Source organism: Perca flavescens, chromosome 16 (genome assembly GCF_004354835.1).
Source record: "Perca flavescens isolate YP-PL-M2 chromosome 16, PFLA_1.0, whole genome shotgun sequence".
In the NCBI taxonomy this organism is placed as follows: Eukaryota; Metazoa; Chordata; class Actinopteri; order Perciformes; family Percidae; genus Perca; species Perca flavescens.
The window spans coordinates 19,517,640-19,542,748 of NC_041346.1; the positions used below are offsets into that span (position 1 = coordinate 19,517,640).

The 25,109-nt window shown below is 38.0% G+C and overlaps 1 protein-coding gene across 1 annotated transcript in view; it reads right to left on the bottom strand.

Moving 5' to 3' along the window:
• Window positions 1-3,150: 3,150 nt before the first annotated feature.
• astn2 (astrotactin 2) overlaps window positions 3,151-25,109 on the bottom strand; it is a 295,245-nt gene continuing 273,286 nt past the window's right edge. The window contains exons 25-28 of the mRNA XM_028602252.1: window positions 21,044-21,185; window positions 8,592-8,692; window positions 7,780-7,963; window positions 3,151-5,101 (exon numbers count right to left, since the gene is read on the bottom strand). Coding sequence (XP_028458053.1) covers window positions 4,864-5,101; window positions 7,780-7,963; window positions 8,592-8,692; window positions 21,044-21,185 — 665 coding nt within the window. The 3' untranslated portion in view covers window positions 3,151-4,863. The remainder of the gene's footprint in view (window positions 5,102-7,779; window positions 7,964-8,591; window positions 8,693-21,043; window positions 21,186-25,109) is intronic.

Genomic DNA, 25,109 nt, shown 5'->3' on the forward strand with positions numbered 1-25,109 from the left:
TTTTGTTGTTTTTTCAACATACTACCCTAGAATTTTTTTTGATATACTATACTATGACTTTTTATTACTTTTTTCAACATACTGTACCAAGACTTTTTTTGGCATACTATGCTATGACTTTTTTATGATTTTTAACATGACGTTTTTGACATACTATACTATGACTATTTTCAACCAACTATACTATGATGTTTTTGTGACTTTTTTTAATGAACTATACTATGACTTTATTATGAATTTTATACTAACTATACTATGACTTTTTTCGAAATACTACACTATGACTTTTTCGACATGACTTTTAAGGCACACTATACTATGACATTTTTCTACATACCATACGTTTTTATGCATTTTCGATATACTATACTGAGAAATTTTTGACATACTATATCATGACGTTTTAATTACTTTTTTCAACATGCTATGTCATTTTTGTTGCTTTTTTTGACATACTTTACTAAGAGTTTTTATTACTTTTTTTGACACACTACAGTAAAAAAAAATTTCGTCATACTATAATACCTGACGTTTTCATTAAGTTTTGTGACTTTTTTCAACATACTATACTATGACGTTTTTATGACATTTTCGATATACTTTACTATGACTTTTTTATGACTTTTTTCAACATACTGTACCAAGACTTTTTTTGGCATACTGTGTTATGACTATTTTATGATTCTTTTCAGCATTACTTTTTCAACATACTATACTATGACTTTTATGTGACTTTTTTCAACGTACCATACTATGACTTTTTTCGACGTGACTTTTTCGACGTTCTATGACTTTTTCGATATACTATAATATTAACTTTTTGTGAATTTTTTTACATACAAAACCATGACTTTTTTGGGACTTTTTCGACATTCTATACTATTAGAATGTTAATATACTAATATACTATTCTATACTATGACTTTTTTTGTCAAAAAGTCACAAAAACATCATAGTATAGTTTATCGAAAAAGTCATAGTATAGAATGCTATACTATGACTTTTTATGACTTTTTTCGACATTCTATACTATGACTTTTTTCGACATACTATACTATGACTTTTTTGTGACTTTTTTTGACATGCTATACTACAATTTTTTTCTACGTACTATACTATGACTTTTTGTTACTTTTTTTCGACATCCTATACATCTTATGACTATTTCAACATACTATGACGTTTTTGTGACTTTTTTCAAAAAACTATATTATGACTTTTTGGCAGTTTTTTTCGACATAATATACAACTTTTTGTGACTATGACTTTTTCAACATAGTATGCTATGACTTTTGTGACTTTTTTGACATTCTATACTATGACTTTTTTTTTACATACTAAACTGACTTTTTGGGAGTTTTTTGGGCATGCTATACTATTAAATGTGACAATCCCTTTTGAGCCTAGGTTTTTTTTCTTTAAATGGAGGCCGTAACATACAGTATACTATGACTTCTTTACGATTTTTCGACAAACTATATGTTGACTTTTTTTCAACATACTATACTATGACTTTTTTATGACTTTTCAACATATGACACTATGGTGTTTTTATGACTTTTTTCAACATGCTTTAATATGTTGTTTTTTTTCGACATACTATACTAAGACTTTTTATGACTTTTTTGACATACTACACTATGACTATTTCAGCATACTATACTACGACGTTTTTATGACTTTTTCGAAATAATATACTATGACTTTTTGTGACTTATTTTGACATACTATAGTTTGACTTTTCTCAACATACTATACTATTACGTTTTCATGACATTTTGCGACATACAATACTATGACATTTTTATGACTTTTTCTTATGACATACTTTTTGTCATGACATACTATACTATGACTTTTGTATGACATTTTTCTTTTACAACATATTACTTTTAACGATGTACTATACTATGATTTTTCATGACATATTATACTATGGCTTTTTATGACTTTTAATGACATACTATATCATATATTTTTATGACTTTTTATGACATACTATACCATGTTTTTTATAATGTTTTTATTATAACATTTTTATGACATAAAACTTTTTTAATTACTTTTTTCATGACATACTATATATTGACTTTCATTATTTTTTTTATGACACACTATACGATCACTTTTTTATGGTATACTATATTATGACTTTTTATGACATACTATACTATGTCTTTTTCATGACTTTTTATCATATACTATATAATGACTTTTTATGGCATACTACACTGAAATTTTTTGTGACATACTTCAGTATTAATTTTCTACTTTTACTATGAGTTATATCATGACATTTTAATGGCATCGTTTTTATTTCATTATTTGATATTTTTTTCTGACATACTATATTAGGACTTTTGTATGCCTTTTTATGGCATGCTGTTATGACATTTTTTATTACATGCTATACTATCCCTTTTTATAGGACATTTTTATGGCAATAATATGAATTATTTTATGTAATTTGTTATGACATACTAAACTTTGACTTTCTTATGACTTCATATATTATGAATGTTTTATGGCATTCTCTACTATGACTTTATATGACATTTTTATTGCATTCCATTATGTGTAAATTTGACAGCATTAAACCTATTAATTTATTTAAGGCATACTATACTATGACATTTCAATGGCATAATATGCTGTGACATATTTTAGGACATGTTTGTGGCATTCTATACTATGTTAGTAAGTACATGAGGAAAACATTTCTGCATATGTGGTAAACAATTTTGGAGCGCATAATATAGGGTACTTAAATGATTCTGCCACTTGCCACTGATGTTAAAACAAATGCTTCAATATTCATTTTAAACATATTACTTAACCCTTCTGTTGTCCTCGGGTCAAATTTGACCCATTTTTTAAAACAAGTTTCCAATTTGGGGTTTCTTTCAGCCAAATTGTTAAAGAAAATAACATGGATGGTTCCATACAACCATTACTCTTCACAAGTAAAATAAATGAAATGAACAGTTCACCACTTTTATTGAATTTGGGTGTTTTATTTAATTTGATCATATTTGAAGAAAAGAAATGACAAAAAACATTGAAAAAAAGTAACAAAAATGTTGGAAAAATCTTCAAAAACACGAGAAATATATTTTTTTTTATTTAAAATTTTGACCCAAAAAAAAAAAAGTTACGCGGCCGATGGGAAGACAACACAAGGGTTAATTATGCGATGAAAGAAAAGTCTTCTTATTTAATATACATTTTTAATATTTCACATTCTTCAGAAAAAGACAATCAAAGCCACATAATAATACATTTGTTTTTTTTACAATTTAAAATTTACATTATAATAATTTATTATTACAGTTCATATAACATGAGATGTAAATATTGAAAAAGGCATTGTTTATCTTCATTAAAACAATATCCATGGCTTTAAAGATATAACATTGAACTGAAAATAATAAGGACCACAGGTGATCCCTACAATCACTGATACTTCCCAATTCAGAGGACAGTACCTCACATGTTCGTCATTCTCATCGTTCATCAACTATTTGGGGACCTGAAAATGTTCCTCAAACTTATTTTCCTAATATTCTGCCATATTGTCTATGAGTGCACATACATGAGCAAACATCAAATTATCCCGTGAGGGAGGATCTTTTCAAAGATGCATTCAGCATATTCACTTTTGATGTTAGATTTTCAATCACACATATAATTATAATAATAATAATTGTATGGCTACTACTGCTCCCTACTGCTCCTCTTAGAACGTAACTGCCATGATGACAAAAGTCACATTCAGATAAATTGTAACTTATCATTAGATTACAAACTTTCACTATTTTGTGATCTTGCAGAAATCATTCAATCTAGCTATAGCATTTGATTTTGTTTTTTAGTATTAATACTGTTGGTGTGTTTAGTCACAAACCAAAACCCAACACATATAAAGCATTTGATTTAAAGACTTCAGTGTGGCAAAAGCATTGCATTTTTTTGTCTTGGGTGCATAATCCACTGTGTTCAGGTCCATTTCTTGTCTGAGATATAAATGTCCTTAATACATTTTCTCATGTATTTTTTTTGGGGTATTTTAGTATTTAAAAAAAGATGATGATAAAAGGATTCCAAGATTTATGCAATGAAAGCAGTGCTATATTAAATGTTTATGAATGAATATGATTTGTTTGAATGCCACCCACTCTGTCTTTGCATAATTTCATCAGGCTAATAGTAGCCGAATGGTCGATCCTGTTACCACAAAAAGCCTTGCTCTTTCAATTGAATCTATCAAATGTAATACAAGACTAACTACATAGTTTCTCACTGACTTATTTCACATTCATGAAGAAAAGCTTTCATTTTTTTTAATTAATGTGAACTTGAAAACAAGAAAGTGATTTCTCCTTTCAAATAAAAGGTATTAAAGGCAAATAAGTTATGCTATTGATTTAGTCCTTTTTTTCTCTCTTTTAAGTGTTCCAGGTAAGCTTCAAAGCACCGAAAAAGGAACTACAACATTACATTCAAAGTATTTTAGCCAACCAGTTTTTCTCTTGGCTGAATTATATTTTACATATTCACACTGCAGTTTCTCATTGATATGTGCGATCACTGGCATTTTGCAGTTGAGAATTCTGTTCGCTTGAGGTTTTCTTTTTATCCTCTGTCTTATAATAAAAGTAGGCCACACAAAAATATGTTTTTCGGTAGCTCTAACACAATGTCCAGTGAATTCTGAGGTTTTTTAGGCTCTCCTGGTTTTCAAAATCCACCAGTCACTTGAGAGACACCTGCTGCAGAGTGGGGGACGAGGTGCATCAATCATTGATGTCATTTTGCAGGAATAAACAAACAAAAACGCACCGCCTCCTTCTACTAACTCCTGTCTCATCGGAGTTTGGTGTTGCTGTATGTGTTACGCTGTACAGAAATGAGCTTTTCCATGCAGGTGGTGCGACTTTCATGTAAAGAGCCATGCCATGTGTTACTAGGAGGTCGGCCCTCTTCACTCCGACAGTAGACATACGCCATGGTGTCGGTGCGGCTCTGGATGTGGGTGCTGCGCAGTAGGGACCGGCAGTAGTGGCTAATCTTCTCCACTCTATGTAGTATCAGGTTGGCTTTTCTATAGAAGGAGAAGACAACAAGAAAAATATCAACATCATAACACAAATGTAAATTAATCAATCCCATCACCATTACATTTCTCTCAAGTTTAAGTTGACCTCCAGAATTGAGACATGCAGAAACATATGCAGATTACTGTAAAGGCTCTTCACTCCTGAAAATGAAACACATATTGATAGAAATGATCTATTAATTAAGTAATTAATCTGCCTTATTGCATTAATAATTAAATGTGCATTCAAATATGTACCAAATGATACGTTTACATTAGTCATGAAAATCATGAAATCATAGGATAATTTTGAAAAATTAGTATCTGTGTGTGTGTGTGTGTGTGTGTTGCTGGCAAAAAAGCAACAAAACTTGTTTTTTGTGTTGATTATTTGACATGTTTTAGATGGATGGGAAAAAATGCCACAATTTCATACCCCAAGAGGGCACCTTAAAATTCAGTGTGCCACTTGATCTGCATGAACATAACCTTGGATGTGCCTCGACGCAGTGGCCGCAGGTTCGACTCCGACCTGCGGCCCTTTGTTGCATGTCATTCCCCTTCTCTCTCCCCTTTCATGTCTTTATCTGTCCTGTGAAAATAAAGGCCTAAAAATGCCCCAAAAAATATATAAAAAAAAGAAAGAAAACAAACAAATATGGCATTGTCGTTTGCACCTCGTCTGGCTTTGTGTCTGCAAGAAAGCACAACTTTAATGTTACCAGTATTGAAAGAATTGCAACATTGTCTCTCCTGTCACTCTGACGGGATTGCCAGTCTGGGTCAAAACCACCACATGCAATTGCATTTTGAATTCTCGGGTACTGATTCTGTTGAACACTACACCAGAGCAGCTGCGTGAGTAAATGAGTGAAACTAAGAATTTTGTCTCCAGGTCCAGAATCTGGAGTTGCTGTTTCTGACATGAAGGAGCCATATGTCAGGTCAGCTTAATTTAGAGAAGACACACACACACACACACACACACACACACACACACACACACACAGCTTGCAAAAGGGAATACACTTACAGTAAAGCAGTAAAAAGCTCATATGGATACTGAAATTAGAAAGACTGTCTGCTGAGCATCAACATCTGTCTTTAGTTAAGCAGCAGGAGTAGAGACATCCTTTTCACTTATTTGTTGAAAAAGTGGGGGAAACATTTTCTCATTTCCCTTAAATTCTTACATCTGAAACAACAGAATACCAAACACGTAACAAAGGGAGGCTTGCAAGCATGTGAGCTATGGACAAATTAAACACAGCCAATGGCATTCATGATGACAAACAAAGGAATTACAAAAAAAAAGACAGAAGAAGAAAACAGACACTTTTAAAATATTATTTCTGTGTGACCTTTCAGGTTGCCACTAAGTCAACACTAAGTCAAAAATTTGGCTTCACATGATTTAAGCAAGTGAAAAAGTGTATGTACAAGATAATAGGTGTGTTTAAAAAAGCATTAACCATATATCACAGCATGTCCAGAGAACAATATAATTATGAAAGGAGCTAGTGTTCAGTTGTAACAATGCTGGTGGACATTTGGGGGCTCCTGGGATTCTCGGCTCCTGGAGGAGTGCTGACTGTGCTTACGTTTCACTTGGCCATTCTGTTACCTTTTAAAAGGCACCACAAATAGAGCCTGCTTGTAAATTACAGGCTGTAAATGAGGCTCAACCCTGCCAACTTCAGGCAGTAAATAATCCGTACTCGTTCATCCAAAAGACCCCCTCCCCTCTCTTCATAGCTGCCCACACACAATCACATCACCCCAATCCCCATATTGAGTCCCAATGGCCAACCCGTGCCTCCCACCCCCCTTCACCAATCAGAAAGAAGCATGATCTTCCTACAGACCAAAGTTATTCCACAATTATTATATTATTTATGGCTTGAAAGCAGTCCTTCCAGGCAGTGGGGTGGACAAACCAAAACATTGGGTTGTAACTTAAGATCTTGTGTTGCTATCATCAGCGCTGGACCAACTTCCTTGTCAGACTCACATACATGAATGTTTTTGTTCTATATATTTTTTTAAGTATTGTTTATGCTTGCTCATTCACAGTTTTGTGAGTCAGTGAGCTTTCCTTCTTCTCCATGTTGTCGTAATGTCTTAGTGTCTGTTCACACATCAAACCATCAATGGGGGTGTCCCTGTTAAGAAAGTCATGGGTGAGTGGATGTTGGGGTGGCATGTTGTGGACACAGAGGGACATTTTTATGAGAAAGAAGAGGAAATGGAGTTTGAAGTTGAGTTAGCGTTAGCAGACTATCAAATTTAGTGTTTGGCTTGGCAGTCAAACACTGTTTTGGCATCACCATGGTAATGCGAGTGCGACTGTAACCCCAGAATTTTCACAGTGACCTTGCCCACTTGCTTTCCAGTAGAAGCACTTTAGAAAGTAGGGGAAAAGGAGGGGGACGGCAATTGTGTAATGGTGCTCCTTCTTGGAGGGGGTGCAGACAATGCCATAAGAAATGGCTTAATGGTCTTAGGACCAGTTCATACGGCTTTGGCTTTTGTTATGTAAGAAACCTCAGGGTGACTGTAATTGATCCTAAACAACACAACAACGTCATGAAAGAAGATCACAAGCACACTTGGATAAATAGTGGCAGACTGGAAAAAAATATGGACATTTCTAGAGAAGAAAACAACTGCTCAGATCTTCTCACCTGGGGCCCAGCTCATCTTCACTACGCCAGACAAAGTCTCCAAATTTCTCATAGTGGGAATTGTAGTGGTGCTGGACTCTGCATAACAGTGGAGGAGGGATCTCCATCAATGTGTTGTAGGCCATCTGCTGCTCCTTCCCACTGGTGTAGCCATTGTACAAGTTGTACACCTTGTCTGCGATCTCTGTAAGAGGTTAAGAGACAGACAACAATTTAATAGAGAACTTCTGCAATTTAGTATTACATTTCAATAAGGTTGCGGAACTTGGAAGAGACAGTCCCTAATATCAGCCAAGCCTCAAATACACCTACACTTCCCATAATGCAACTTGACATAGTCTTTCTTCCTGGCAAACTCCACATGATTAGTAAATTGAGTTTGACATGTGAAGGGCCCCTTTACATTTTGCCACAGCTTGTTTTAATAACCATAATAAGTAATCGAGCATATGCACATTGTCAGGGTAGTTAAGAGTTGTGATCAAAGAGAACTGTATGTGACTCCTTCTTCCTGTAATTTAACTTTTTTACTTTATGAGTTAGGATAAAACCTGATACTAAATGATGACTGGTGTATTTTTACAGTAAACATTTTAAATTTGGGTCTGACTTATTACAATATAATTGGAAAAAACAGTTTGAGTTAGATGTAACGTAATGCCAAATGATTACATGTACATGGTTGTGTTTTAAAGATATAGAAATTTTACCCATTTAGGTTAATTGTGCTTATGTGAAAGGATGTAAGATATGTGCCAAAGATGGAATTAAAAGAAGAAGTACAAGAAGGAAAACATCAAAAGTGAGAGCACCTTCAGCTCGGCTGTCATCCACCATTGGACAAGATGTCCGTACTGAGACAAAGCTTGACTCAGAGTGGCTGCCTCGACTATCCACTGCATGGAGAGTAAACCTGAAAATGCCAAAAAAAGCAACAGAAAAAAGTTTATTATTTGTGACTGACAACCCAAGATCAGGTAAGAAACAGTGGCAGATGGCATGCAAGCCATTACCAGTAAACCTTTGACCAAGAAACTTAAAACTCCAACTACACAAAAGATTGGCACTTTGGATATGCTTACACAGACATTCAGTATGCGGACACAACCTTTAAATAGTGCAGTTTTTACAGGTTTGCAGGGTAATGTGTTTAATAAGATGATGGTCTTGCTCTATGAGATATTTCATCATAACCATACACTGACATCACATACTTTTTCAGAAAATGTCTTGCAAATAAGGTGCCAGGGATTGTGGGATTTAATTATATCGGAAAATGAGTGCAGCCAGTACCATAGTGGCAGAGGAGATAGGAGTAGAAGGGGCATCTGGCTTGACTCAAAGCACTCCATAAGGACAAAGTTCCTCTCTCTGAAAATGTCAAACATCAGAATTTTTTGGGTTCCATGACAGACTTTAGGACCACTCAGTACCCAGATAAGATACCACAGCAAACAGTTCAAGACATCGCAATAGAAGATGAGACACACTGAGAAAATGTAATGCATCTCAAGTAATGCAGGGCCACACAGTTCGGAATAGAAAACAAATGACCTTTACATGTCCTTTAGAAAATGCCAGTCTGGAACAGGTCATATTAAATCCAACAAAAGGATCAAGGGTGGCACAGATTAAGCCATCAATATCCTTGCAGCAGCAAGGAGAGAGAGAGAGAGAGAGAGAGAGATAGTCTTTATTGTCCACTGGAGAAATGTTTTTTCACAGTCTGTACAGGGCCTCACAAACATACATACATACACATACAGTAAACATAGACACCTTCACCCCAAACACCCTATAATGCACAGTTCCCTCCAGTCCGTTCCACTGGCATCCCTTGTGCGCAGAGATGGCGGCTGCCGCTCCCATGAACATGCACAGTTATTTGCCATTGCTGTCTTGATGATGGTTGAACTTTTAACTTGCCGCTGCGGCTGTCTGTGTGACCATGGTAACCACAGAAACCACACCAAGGAAAACGCAAAAGCAACTTTTACTGGTCTCTGAATTCCCTGAGTTATACACCCCTTATCCACACAGTAAACAAACATGAATAAAAAAGGTCATAACATTAGCTGTGATGCTTGTTTTGCCAAACTTGCTACATAAATTGTTGCATATTGCGAACCCTTTTTTTTTTTCCACAGAAAACTTCATGACATGTCACAGTGGGAAAGGCACAGGTGTACATAATAATCAAATAATCAAATTAATGACCGCTAAATTCCATTCACCTGCTTCATTTTCAGGGTCATGGTGTTGTGCATGCTGGCTAACTTTGTCACACTGTCTTGACAGTTGAATAGAACAAAGCCATCGGTAGCACCTGTGTATTTCCTACTATGCCACATCAAAATATCTGCTGTGAAAAGCTCTTTCTGGCTACATGATGAAATTAGAGTAGTTGGATTGCAACAACCGTTAGCATATTGGTTGGACATTTTCTGATGAAAACTTAGCTGAGAAGATTGAAACCACTCTTATGTCCGTACTGTTCAAACACCGCATTTACTATTCTCCTCCTCACTTTCAAAGCTCTCCAAAACATGGCACCTCCTTACCTCTCTGACCTCCTCCACAGCTACACCCCTACCTGTACTCTTTGCTCTTCCTCCTCCATGCTCCTCACCACACCTCCTGCACAGCTGTCTTCCATGGGGTCTAGAGCTTTCAGCCGTGCAGCCCCGTCTCTAGAACTCACTCCCAGAAGCCACACTGACTTTCTCCCCAAATTCAAATCCCATCTAAAAACATACCTCTTTAACTCAAATTACTCAGTGTAATTTTATAGAATTTTAATTTTTCTTCTATTACTCTGTTGTTGTTTATTTCTTTGTACTTATGCTTTGTCTTTTTTCTTGTTGTGCATCTGTTTTTATCTTTTATTATTTGTACATGTAAGGTGTCCTTGAGTGTTGTAAAAGGCTCCCATGAATAAAATGTATTATTATTAATATTATTATTATTATTATTATTATTATTATTATTATTATTATTATTATTATTACTACGGTTAATACCAAGCAACTGCGAGCAGCCGGTTAGCTTAGCTAGCTAGTCTGGCTTTGTCCAACGATAACACAATCCACGAAAGAAAAACAATAGTGTAAAAACAATTGCTGGGCTATTTCTTGGCTCTTGCCCGGCAACCAGTAAACTCCAGGAAGTTACTGTGCCTAGCCAAGCACATAACTCCATTTAAAACAGCTAATTGTTTTTGTTTGGTCTAAACAAAAAAATATATAACCCTACCATGTTCATTTGTGAGCTTTACAGGTGCTGTTGGGGTGATTTTGTTAACTTTAGACAGTTTCTCCCTGTTTCCAGTCTTTGTGTGAGCTAAGCTAAGCGAACCAGCTGCTGGCTGTAGCACACATTTTAGACAGACATGAGAATGGTATCCATCTTCTTATCTAACTCTCCGCCAGAAAGCGAATAAGTGTATTTACAAAAATGTTGAACTATTTTTGAAAGACAGACATAACACTATTAACATTAGATAAAGCTTTCACTACTACCAAATATAGAAACTAGCTAAAAAGCATAGCCTACTAGCCTGGTTGACACCAGACCCTTTCAAATTTGCCAGACGTTCGTCAGGGTTTTCTCAGGCTAATAGTCTACAAAAACTCTAGGGAAATACTTTACTTTTACCACAATAATGAAGATTAAGTTTGTGAATAATTACAATAACCAAAATAAATATTACAGGGCCTGCACAACCATGCTAAACCCAGACAGGTGATTTTAATTATTTTGGCTAATTAGACCTCTTCTCAGGACTGTGTGGACATGTACAGACTGTGGTGACATCATCCGAACTGTATTAGCTTTGTTTCCCCTAATAGAGCATCAAGCTACACCTTTATCATTCCTATAAATAAATGTCATCATGGTGACCTCACACATTTCCAGCATAGCTCCACCTAACTTCAACTTGAGCAGAAGTCTAATCAGAAAATCTAAAAAAAGAGCTGTGTCATTGTAAATATTGTTAAGTTGAATGTAACAGTATATGCAATAATGCAGTTGTGGTGAATGTTGTTTTTTGAGTGAAGTATAAATAAAAAAGATCACATTCACTATTTTTCTTACTGCAGGGGAAGTTTTGAAAAAGTGAATTTAGTATTGAGAAATGTTAACTCGTTATGAAAACGGTTAGCTTTCAACAGTATTTCCACAGAGTTACCACTGTAAAAACAACACAATGACAACAAGGAAACCACAAAACACAGTGAGACACAATGAACAACTGAGATGGCATTCCAATGCTGAATACTTTGAGAAATACATGAAAATAAAGACATTAGGATATTATTGTTTTTACAAAACTTGCTTTTCTTCCTAAACCCGTTTTTTTCATGTAATATCTTTTGAGAGCTGTCCCAATGCTGTCAAATGATTGTTTTGTTTGTAACATGACCTGTTTGGACATTGCTCACATAGTTTGTCTGGTCTTGTTATTCAGCAGGGTGGATGCGGTATTCCCCAAGAACCTCACAAAAGACTCATGGGCCTCACTGGCTCCTCTGCCCAGCAAAACAATGCCGGCATGTAACAGTCACACTGTTTAAATTATGTGGCCACATAACGTGCAGATGGATACAATGAGGTAGGAAAAGGGAGGGGAGCAGAAGGAAGACGACGAGGCGGGAGTTTTATCAAGGCAATTTGTTAAAAGTTTTGTTTGCGACCAAGGATGTGAGCTTGCCAGCCTTTTATTGCCGTTTGTGGTTGTTTAAAATGGTTGGCATCAATGACAGGTACTGTTCCCCTTTCTACCGCCCCTACAGCAATTACAAGATTGTTATGTACAGGAATAAAGCCTTTTCTGCCAGGAGATTAAGCCTCTCAGAGAGTCAACTTTGGTGTTCTGCTTTTTGTTTGGGTAAATGAGGGATAACATGTTCATTGTGCAAGGAAATTTGACATTTTACAGGAAATATGAGAAACTTTATAACTTTTTGATCACAGTTAGGAACCTTGGCCAGGGGTCCTTTATACTGTTAGGATCTCATTCATAGACACAGATAGTAGCAAAAAAGGGGGCTGGATGGACGGAGTGTGATGTCTGAGCTCAGTACAGGCACTCAGTGATGATAAAGATCCTGAGAGAACAAGGGAACCAGCGGTCTGGCCTGCCACGAGAATGTCAAAACATCAAGTAGGCCTAACAGAATTTGCAAGACACACACAACCAACCAACCTGGCTGTTTGGTCTGAGACATTTTTCTCTGAGGCTGTTGTTCCTGAGATCTGAAGCTGTTTAACCTAACACTTGATGCCTTTTCATCTGATGTCTGAGACCTGACTCTGATGGCTGAGGATGTCGTAAAATGTATACCGTACTCTCTCTAGTCCTTGTCTCTCACATCTATTCCAGGGCTGTCTGGCTGCACATGGCTTCTCTCGGAGCGGCTCAGTGTTGTCCCTGTGCCATAGTTTTGAAAGCTCAGCAAACAATGAAGTGGACAAATGGCAGATTAATGTTTGTGTAAATTAACAATGTTGCCATTAAAGTAACCATTGCCCTCTAATTTAATGAGACAGTGGAGAGATGGCTGAATAAGGGATGACAAGACAGAAAGCTCGGAGACAGACCGAGCAAGAGAGGAGGAATGAGAGAAAGTGAGAGTGAGAGAGGATCAATTAGGGCAGTATTTTTGGCATGCTGAGAGAAGCTAGGGCAGTAGGGGATGCCTTTTCCATGACATCAGCGTTTGGACACACATCAGTAAAGCCAGTCCACAAATCCTTTAAAGCCACATCATTTCAGCTTACAGTATCTCATGACTTTAAAATCCTCAGATCTATATTCTCATAGTCCAAATGAATGTAATGATGACAACACCCCATTAAGAGTCATTCAAAAGATTTAAATGTATGCACCAGATATTTCTGGAAACTGAGATATTTCAAGAGAATCAGCAATGCTTTGAACGGCATTTGACAAAATCACAACCGGATTATCATGTTGGGTGAACAAGTATCAGGATGTGCTGCCATCATTGCCCTTTTTTAAGCTATTAATAACACTGAAATGATACAATGCCCACACGTGAAATATGTTTTCAGTTTCCAGAGTGCATGCCTTTTTTTCCGTAAAAAATTGTACATCTGCCCACCTACTGCTCCTCAGGCAAACACTAGTTTTTGTGCTACTTTTCAGTAATACCAACAGTTAATAGGTCACCAATCTCAAACTATTTTTTTTAGATTGTGCAGCTAACATGTATTAGCACCTTCATACAACCAATTTATATTAGCTCAGTCCTCTTCGCTGATGCTCCCTTTTGTTTTCTTTCAATCCACTGGCTGGTTTTAAATTCTACAAGCTTACGGATCTCTGTCAAAATCAATCACTCTACAGGTATATCACAACCGTTGGTACAGCTTTGGTTAATTGTCAAATGAAATCTTTCAATTCTTGAAGCAGCACAAACAAAGTTCCATCACCTCAACTGGTAGGACTATAATATGTCAAACCAATGGGGCATAAAAACTGAACTGATCCTTAACCACAATTAATTTGCCATGACCACAATCTTTCTCCAACCACAACAAAGTAAATGTAGTTGCCTAACAGTCACTACAGTAACTAGGCTAACAGTTCAGAAAACGGTCATTAGCAGGAAGCCTGGTCACCTAGTTAGCTATTGAGACATGTACCATGTAATGTAATCACAACATTCCTGATTTGATTCTGGTCGAGAAACAGGAATGAATGAATGAATGAATTTGTCATGAGGATTTGTTGAGTAACTACCACCTCAGAAAAACTGAGCCATCCTATGTGCACATACATTTGTGCAAGCATGTCTTCAAACATTCCTGCAGTTTAGATGAGGAAAATTGTTTGCTGGTACAATGCTGGGGAAGACTGATGCATGTTTTGGCTTGAGACTGATTAACATTGGCTTATGCCAAGCCATACAAAACAAAACAAGCAGGAGATGGTTCTTAACTGGTAAAAGGCTGCTGGCTCATCAATAACACAAAGAAAAAAAAAGAAAAAAAAAACATAGCCAGAAGTAAGGCTTGCAAAACCATTTAAAGGATGGCAAAGGAATTCAGACAAACTGTTTGTCTGGAGACACTGCCTTAAATAGTCTAGAGCAATTAGAAGCAGCGGAGGAGCAATCAGGAAGATGCAGGGCAGCTATGGATTGAGACAATTCAGAGAAGATTCAGGGTCTGTCAAGTGATGCAGAAAGCCAAGGCGGAAATGTTGTACTACAGTATAACAAACTGTCATAAAAAAGAAGGAGCGCAAGATCAATCTAAAGATCATCTATAAAAGTACAGAAGCTTTTACTACATCAACTATTGGCTTTTTGATGTAATGTCAATCATAATGTAAATTGGCTTGTTACTAGCTGCTGTGAAGGGAACAGGGTGGTCTCTCAGTTTCTGACTTCTTCTCGCTGCTTTCTCTTGTGTATTTCTTGTTTGTATTCATTGCTGTACTTTTCTGTATTTATTTGTCATTGTCTGCTGTCCGTCAGCCAAGTTGCCCCACAGGGACATTTACTGCTTTACTCTACATACATGAAGACACCACTGGATGCACAAAGTCAACACTAACATAAAACATCATTTTGATAACTCTCCAAACCCTTGGTGTTCTCTCAATGAGCTTCATGAGGTAGTCACCTGAAATAGTTTTCACTTCACAGGTGTGCTTTGTCAGGGTTAATTAGTGGAATTTTTTCCCTTATTAATAAAAAAGCAAAGGGTGGCTACTTTGAAGAATCTAAAATATAAGACATGTTTTCAGTTATTTCACACTTTTTTGTTAAGTACATAATTCCATATGTGTTCATTCATAGTTTTGATGCCTTCAGTGAGAATCTACAATGTAAATAGTCATGAAAATAAAAAGGAAACGCATTGAATGAGAAGGTGTGTCCAAACTTTTGGCCTGTACTGTATAATAACTTTTCACAAAGCAAAGAGCATTTTAGTTTGCAGGGGAAGGTTAGGGCCATAGCGGCCTTGGTAATGATCAAGTGTAAAGCCAATACCAGACCAGAGGTCTTATCAGGCTGTTGATTTAGACAAGCGGAGTTAGCTGCAAGCAGATGGGCCCTCAGACGTAATTCCAACGTAGATTCTGCTCTTATCAGAGAAAAACAACACTGTGGAGACTGCCGAAACAAAGATAAGACTGCTACAAAGTTTGAAGTTAGGCTCTTGTTGCAGGTTTTTGTTAGTGGTGACTTCTACAGATTAAACTAATATTTATTCCTTCTTCATCCACTGTTAAAACCTGTAGGAAACTCAAAATCATGATTTTTTTAAATTAAATAGATGGTAACTGTATTGTTGGCATTGTCATCAGCTTCTAGAAATGTCACAATGACTGTTCACTGCTTCCTGGCTCTATTATTTGGTTTATTTAATCATATTTACTTCCTTGTTTAAATGCTTATGAACAATTGTGAACTCTGCTCTTTCCTGGGTGCTACTTTTTATGTGAAACTGACAATCTCATTAGCTTGTGACCGCACACTCTAATGTTAATGTTAGATTGATTTATAAAACCACATGGCACATATTTTACTGTTATAGCTGTGTCAGGGAGACATTAATGTTAAATAGCTTGTTGGCATTGCTACATTAATCCCTCAATCACCTTCCCTCTGGCGTAAATACACACCCACACAAACAAACAGCAATATAAAGGCCTTTGTTTTGCATGTAATGTAGTTTTCCTGCTCTGTTAGTGTTTGACACCAACTAAATAAACTTTCCTGTAGGTCACTTGTTAAAGTAAGTGTGGTGAGGATGCTTTGCTGTATTTTCATCTAAGGTTATTAAAGCTCCTCTGGCTCAATCATACAGCATGAGCGTATAAAACTGTTTCAACTTTCGAGTTTTTTAACTTCGACTAGTACAGCACATACTGTATATATCTACTTATAGATTAGGAGAAACAAAACTCTAGATCAGGTTTCCTATAGCTTTAAATCCTGGCTGTTTTTAAGAGGAGCAATGTTAAGGTTCCCAGAACAAACCAAGGCCACCAAATAGCAAGCGTATTATAAGAAGACACTAAACAAAACCTGAGAAAAGTCAAAAGCTGAGAAGACAGTGGGTTTCATGTGTCCAATGACAGCCACAACAACATCTGGGTCCTGTCTGGTTCACTTATTATTGCTGCTCTTGCAACTTTGTTTCAAGATGTAGAAAGCAAATGGTGCTCATGGGAAATGCAAATCACTGCAATACCCAGTGGGATAAAAAAGAAAAAACTTGTCTGCCTCAATTTGAAGGCAAATATATTTCTATTCTGAAATGTGCCTGTAAATAGCTTGCCGTAAACCGTGATTGATCAGAAAAATCTAAGCCCCTGATCAGTGCAGTGCAATCCTATAAGACAGTCCAGTAATGAATTAAAATATATTCTTTTAATTGTTGTTGATATTGTCTCAGAGACATGCTGGGTCAGCATTTTGGTCATTTTGAGGTTGCAGTTTATGGTGTTTGTATGTGTATGTGTGTATGTTTTGTTGTGCTTCTTGTTTTTTCAGGTATGCAAATTATATGAACTAAATATAAGAAACAGGTTTTAATGTAATGCAGTCCAGTACATCACCACACCACCATGCAGTTAATTTAACAATGACATGATGTCTTATTCATAAGACCAACACTAATGGCAGATGCGGTAATCCCATTCACTAAGAAATCACAATCAGCAAACAGCAAATAGACTTGGCTGCCCATGTCACACACTGTCAAAGTTTGACTTACTGATCCATGATGTGTTAGGGTGATGGCTATGAGAGCATTTAAAGGCAAGGTCCGTCTGTTAGTTAAATGCCCCGTAAAATCTACAAAGAGTGATCAATTTGTTCTTTGAGTTTAAAGGAGAATTCCAGCCAATTTTTACTTTAATCTTGATTGCTATAGCTACGCGAGTACTTTCGATAGAAAAAACCCCGACCCGAATCAGTGCAGGTAACACTGAGAAGCTGCAGCTACGTACTACAAGCGTCCCCTGAGCTAAAACGGCAGTGCTCGGGGCAAGTTTTAGAGTGCCTTTGTGCCTCTTAACAGACACAAAATGCAATTAATATGTCTGTGCCACAAGAACAGGGCCCTTACGTGTCAACAAGATGCGTTTTCAACTCAGACATTGTTTAAATTCACCTACCCTGGTCCCTGTCTCGATCCTGCCAGTAGCTAGCTTGCCCTGCTAGCTGATAGCCGTTAGCTGCTAGCTGCCGTTTGGTGAGTGTATTCCGACAGGCTTCTGTGATAATCATCCCAAAAACAATCCACGGAGCGGTGGTGGTGTGGCTATGTCCTCCAGAGGACAGGTCATGTCATGTCTTGAAGTGTATTCCCCCCCTAAAAAAAACAATAGTGCGGTAGTAGCTGTTAGCTGCTAGCTGCCCTCCGATGATGTGTACAGCCAGATAGCTGTTAGCCGTTAGCTGCTAGCTGCCGTCCGGGTGAGTGTATTCAGCCAGGCATCTGTGATAATCATCCCAATAAAAATCCACGGAGCGCCCGGTGGTGTGGCTATGTCCCCCAGTTACTGAAGGCTACTTTTAGCTTGTGCTTGGAGCAGCAAGTTCATCTGCCTGTTTCCCCTCTGTCTGTCAGTCTTGTTCTTTCCAACTCTTGAGGCTAGTTCTTCGTCTGTATACTCTGGTTCGAATAAATAAGGATGACCATCAAACATAAAAAGGCTCTTCCGTGTGTTGCATATCTGCTATATTCTTCATACTCCAAGCTTCTTCCGTTATAAACAACTCCGCTTTTCACTCTTCACACACACTACGCTCCAATCTGCAAATTACTGTTTACCTTTTTCTGCTACAACTGAATTCCCAGGAGACCCGCGATGCAACAGCTAGGCTTCAGTAACGCTATTACTGTGCAAGCCACAGACATCGTTTATCCCGTTTCCATGTAGTTACATAGGATAGTCACTGATATGGTCATAACCACTACAGTGCTCAATTACCTATTTTGAGGGGAAATAATCTAAACCTTTCGCTGCAAAGGCATGATCTGTCCTATGCAGGATATCCACCAACCCACGGGCGCTCCGTGGATTTTTATTGGGATGATTAGCACAGATGCCTGGCTGAATACACTCTCCGGACGGCAGCTAGCAGCTAACGGCTAACAGCTATCTGGCTGTACACACTCACGGAGGGCAGCTAGCAGCTAACAGCTACTACCGCACTATTGTTTTTTTTAGGGGAATACACTTCAAGACATGACATGACCTGTCCTCTGGAGGACATAGCCACACCACCACCGCTCCGTGGATTGTTTTTGGGATGATTATCACAGAAGCCTGTCGGAATACACTCACCAAACGGCAGCTAGCAGCTAACGGCTATCAGCTAGCAGGGCAAGCTAGCTACTGGCAGGATCGAGACAGGGACCAGGGTAGGTGAATTTAAACAATGTCTGAGTTGAAAACGCATTTGTTGACACGTAAGGGCCCTGTTCTTGTGGCACAGACATATTAATTGCATTTTGTGTCTGTTAAGAGGCACAAAGGCACTCTAAAACTTGCCCCGAGCACTGCCGTTTTAGCTCAGGGGACGCTTGTAGTACGTAGCTGCAGCTTCTCAGTGTTACCTGCACTGATTCGGGTCGGGGTTTTTTCTATGGAAAGTACTCGCGTAGCTATAGCGATCAAGATTAACGTAAAAATTGGCCGGAATTCTCCTTTAACAAATACCGTCTCTTAACAGAGATCCTTCTGTATTAACTAAAACACTGTTCTGCTCTGACCAAAGAACATAAAAGATTGGAAGCATCCACCACTTCCACCATGTTGAGACTAAGTATGCTTCCCTGGTTAACTCAATCCAGCTGTTGTAGGTAACAAAATTCACCCCCTGAAACAAAATAACACTTGCAGTGGGAATTGTCGTCACCCAAGGGAGGATGTGGTATTGCTGATATTGCCCAGTCATTCTTCTTTGGGAAAGATGCAAACATGGCCACAACATAATGTTTAATGAAAGGTCTTTATATGGTAATGGGAAACACTGAACTCATAAAAATGTGGTCAGAAAAACGATCAAGTCAATTGGGTTGCAATAAATTGCAAGCCGAGAACCGAGAGCAATGTCACACAATACTGTAGGTGAGTCGGGACAGGATTGTGCAGCCTTGGTGAAACCTTAGTTGTAATAATACAAAATGTTTAGAAAAAGCAAAAATTGAGCACACCAGTTGATCAAATAATGGGAACCACCACCTTCTTCTGTCAATTCTTAGACACGTTCTCAAACCTCCATATGACACTGATGTATGAGGTGTATTAACCATGACTGCCAAAACATATCAAGAGCCTTTAGAATTTCAGGGAAAATCTCCACCACACCTGGCACCTTGCCACTGAGGCACTGACAGCAGGGGTGTCAGTCGGGGTCAGGAGTTCCTCAAAATCAAGGTCAGCAGTTCTTCTCTGCTGAAAACCGCGTTGGTGAGGCCCTGGCTCCGCTTCCTAAATTGTGTCATGGTTTGCCATAACCTTGATGAAGCCAAACAAAAGTCCCTCTCTAGGGCCTCGCCAAACTCCTTCCACACATTTGCTCGAGAGACCACAAAATCTACACTACTTTAGGCTTCCTGGAACCTGACCACTGAGTAAGGAGACCCCTGCGCTAACCAAGTCTAATACTCTCCTTCTTTGGCTTGACAGTTTTCCTCACCGCAGATCGACACCAACAGGATCTCCGGTTGCTGCATGCCATGATGGCTTTTGGCTACACATACAAGCAGCTACCTTAAAAAAATGTCGGCTTTGATATAACTACTAAGTTGATCATGGATTTCTGGCAACTCTGGAAAAAGACGTAGTCCGGCCCCTATCCAGGTGTTTCATTCAAGTTCTGTGAATAGTGAATACAGGTCTGGCTTCCAAGCATTTACCTGAAAGGTGTTCTGGCTCCAGGATGGGGCCCTGGTTTCCCTACTCTGGGTGAGGATGCTCTTTTTTGTAGATGCTGACTATATTGACATTTGGAAGTCTTAGTCTAGCCCCTTACTTGGGACCGACATACCTTGGTAGACCCAGCTCCACAGCACAGCTCACATGGTCACACAACCCCCCACTTTCCATACTTCAGACATGTGCAAAAACCTTGAAGCTATGTCTGCATTAACTACAACACAACACAGATTATTGCTCACTATTATTCATACAGTGAACAAATAAACAGCCACAATAAATCTGTTATTCAACTGACTTGGAAAACTTGGCAAAGGGAATCAGCAGACTTACTTGTAAAGACTGTCGGGTTCCAGGCACTTGAAGACCACCGAGTATAGCATAGAGTGAGGATGGTCTCCAGCTCTCTTTCCGGCAACAACACAGGATGAACCCAAACCAGCGAACAGATCATCCACCATGCTCAGAACTTCACCTAGTAGAGCAATGAAATTGAAGTAAAAAAGAAAGGATGAAATGAAGAAAGAGAGAAATCAAAAAAGAAAATCTTACAACAAGGTCACTTTGACAATGTTATTTGTACTGTTTTACCATCTGTCATACTTTTTGCCAAAAAAGAAGGAAAAAAAGCCAAACTTATCTTTCAACATTATCTTTCATCTATTGTTCTTAGTTAAACAAAACAACACCACATGTTTTGGTTCCACCACATTTCAACACAGGGAAAACAATGGTGCACAACATGAAGTTAGTCATGAATGAATTTCTACATTAAGGAAAGCTCTTTCTTTATCAAAGATTGTGCCATTTGACTCTGGTGTTGTTAGTTTCACCTCTGGGGTCCGGAGGGAGTCATTTCACCAGCACCAAGCCTGAGGCTAAATTAAATATGACTTTTTACTGGCAGCAGCCCATACACACTACATTACAGAACTGTAAGAAAACAGGATTTCTTTATTTAATGGACACATGGTACTGTTACAATGATATCTCTCTGAGCACCCTGGCGTCTCACAAAACACTACTTCACAAGTTGTGAAATATCTTTCATGTCAGCTTACGGGAAAGGCAAGCGACGCACACTTGTTCCTTTAGATACACACATACACTATGCCAGTTTCCAGTACTCATGGGGGTGATGGAAAAAAGAGGGAGCTGTCAAAATAGTTTAAAAGCTCTCAAACGGTTGGATTTCCAACTATTTCTACAAGAGGTAAAGGGCAGCTTAGTTTTAGCTTATGATACATGGGCCAACTTATAAACCCAGAGACTAAGTCTGGCTGGTAGGGCACAAGGGGATGGTAAGAAAAGGTTGCAGAAGAGAGGAAAAAGAACTGCACGAATGAATGATTTGACCTTTTTACAGAAAGCGCTCTGTGTATAGGAGGTTTCCCCCAAACACATTCCTGCACTGCTACAGGGTTGCTCTTTCAAAGGTCTTACCTTTTTAAAACATTGTTTTGTTGTTGAAACCTGCTTAAAGCTTCAAAATAAATTGTCAATATCAATATCAGTACTGTATGTTTAAGTAAGCAGATTTAGTGTTTTTGTCAAAATGTTGGACCAATCCCTCATGGAGTATGTTTGTGCTTTACATTTCAACTTTGAACTCCCAAGTTGTTTACCTTTTAAGATAAGCAAATTACATCAGCCCAAACATCTCAACGTCTCAAACCCCAAGACCACCTGCATACAGTGTTTAAATATGTTGAGCTAATCTTTGGGTACAAGTGAAAACTATTTATTAACCAGACAGATCATTTTGGTTTGTCAACAGGACAGATGTTTAACATTATGTCCAATTTCCGTATAAATGAGGTCAATATTAGAACCTAGCCTATTAACAAACTAATTACAGAAAATTAGCTGAATTGACGGTGAAGGCTAGATTTATTTCAAAGGTGATATTGGATGCAGTGTTTCCCATCGGATTGTATTGTACAAGAGCTGCACACTCACGCATTTGATTTGTCTCGAGGTTCCTGACACTCAATATGGCTCCACTAAACTGAAAACTATTTAGGTGTGATAAAATTCCTTATATCAGTATCTTATAGCCTGGTACTGTGCATGGGCAACATGGCTCAGTTTTTTTATTTAGATCAACCTTTTTAGTCACTTAGTGCCAACTGCACTGATTCAGAATTCTGAACCAAAGTTTTGTGTCCTAATATTACTATCCTAATAACTTTTAAAAAAGAATTTGGTGGAACAATAAATTATCCCTAGCAGACCACTCAATCTCTGTCAGAAATAATTGGTAATGTTCTATTTAAGATTATTGTTGACCTGATTTGGCCTGCATTCATTCTGCCTTTTAAGACTATCCCCCCACCTTTTATTGCAAACAACTACGAGAGGAATGCCAATTGAAAGCCAGATTTCTGCCACTTCATAAAGAATAAAGGTAGAAAAAGACCACTCCAAATACAGCGTAGAGTAGAAAAAGGTACACAACGAGGAAAAACTAGGTCAAGAGAGAAAGAGAAACAATGAGAGAGGAATGGAAAAAGGACAGTGTGTTCTCTTATGTTTTATGATTTGATATGTGGTCATGGAGAGAAATAATAATTTCAATGGATGTTTTTATAATCAGAATAAATGAAGGAGCTGATGCGTGACTACAGTACAGGTCAGGAGCAACGACTTTTGTTTTAGTAGCAGTGAGTTGATGTATGTGATTATAAAATAATCCGGATTTGCAAAAAACAAATGGCAGACATACAGACCCATACTCGTGTAGCATAGAGAGTGGGGCTATATACCAATGGGTATAACTTTTCATTGCTGGGTCAGAAGTTTCCTTCCTACAGGCCAATTAAAAATGTAGCCCGTAGACAAATAAACAAACACATATGTTGACAGAACAGTGTACACATCTCCAAGAGGACTTTAGACAACAAGAACAAAAACAGGAGGCAAAAGGACAGGAAGGTAGAAAAGAATCGATGCATTCTGCCTGCATGGCTAGCTCGAGGTGAATCTGTATTCAAATGTATTTAGATATGTGTGGCATGCATATTAAAACAACCTTATTGGACCTGTACCTGAGCATTGCATAATTACACGGGTGATAGGTGAAAGTGGCATGTGGAAAGTGACAGTGTTTTGATGAAACACAATGGAAAGCAAAAAAAGTTGCGACAAAGATGCTGGATAGGTGTATACATTTGTCTTACTATAAATGTAGACAACCTGACTTAAACTCCCAATTCAAACAAAGATGTTTTCTGTTGTGACTTAAGTTAAAACATTTTTTTGCTAAAATTTTATTTATTTAACCCTACCCATACATGATTACCCTGGATGTGACAAAGATGTGAGCATAACAACTTTAGTTACTGAGGGCCCTATTTTAACGATCTGAAACGCAAGTATCAAACGCCAAACGCAAGTAGCTTTGTGGGCGTATCTCGGGCGCTGTTGCTATTATACTGGCGAGATAAATGACTCTTGCACCCGACACAAATCAAACATGGGTTGGTCTGAAGTAGCTACATTACTCATAGGTGTGGTTTGGGCGTAACGTGCAATAAACCAATCAGAGCATTATCTCACATTCCCTTTAAAAGCAGGCGCGCTTGTTCCATGGCGGATTGCTATTATAATGGTGGATTTGCTAGGCGCACGCTGTTACAGTTTTTTTTCAATTGCTTAAGCACAATTTTGAAAACTGGGACCGTCTTTTTCAAAACACTACACACAATTAGCACAACCACACACCCAATTAGCAGAACACCTCAGACCCTTTGCAAAATGAAACACTCTTGCAAAAACTATACAAAACTGCTGATATGGTGCATACAATGAGCAGCTGATTACTGTAACTGTAGACAGATTTTATTTTACCTGTTTCCTTGTCGAAATGTCCTCATGACAGATGCCACTGTATATCTACTAAGATTTGGCTGACTCTTAGTCCAGCCTCCCTCAGCGTCAATCCGTGGTTCACAACATGGTCCACTAGTGTTGCGCGACTTTCATTTGATAAATTTGGTCCTCTCCTTCTTTGAGCATATTCTCCGGCTTCAGTTCTTCCTCTCCCTCTTCTTCTACCTCCACCTCGGCCTCTACCTCTGGCTAGGCCTCTTCCTCTTCCTCCTTCTCCTCCTCTGTGGATTCCCCCCCTCTCACTCTCAGTCTCTGACTCCTTCCATTTTGGTTGAAGGCAGGTGAATTTACCTGCTGCATTTTATATAGTGCTCAAACCTGATTGGTGTGTCTACAATTAGGCAATCATGTGTTTTCATACCTGGTGGCTGTGTTTAACCAATTGATTCATGGGTGTGTTCATTTGAAAGCCTTTGCTTTGAAATTGCAAGGAAATGACATCATGATAAATTTCTGTGTCAAATGCATACAAGTGTGTTTAGTGTTTTGCAAATCACTGTGTGGGATG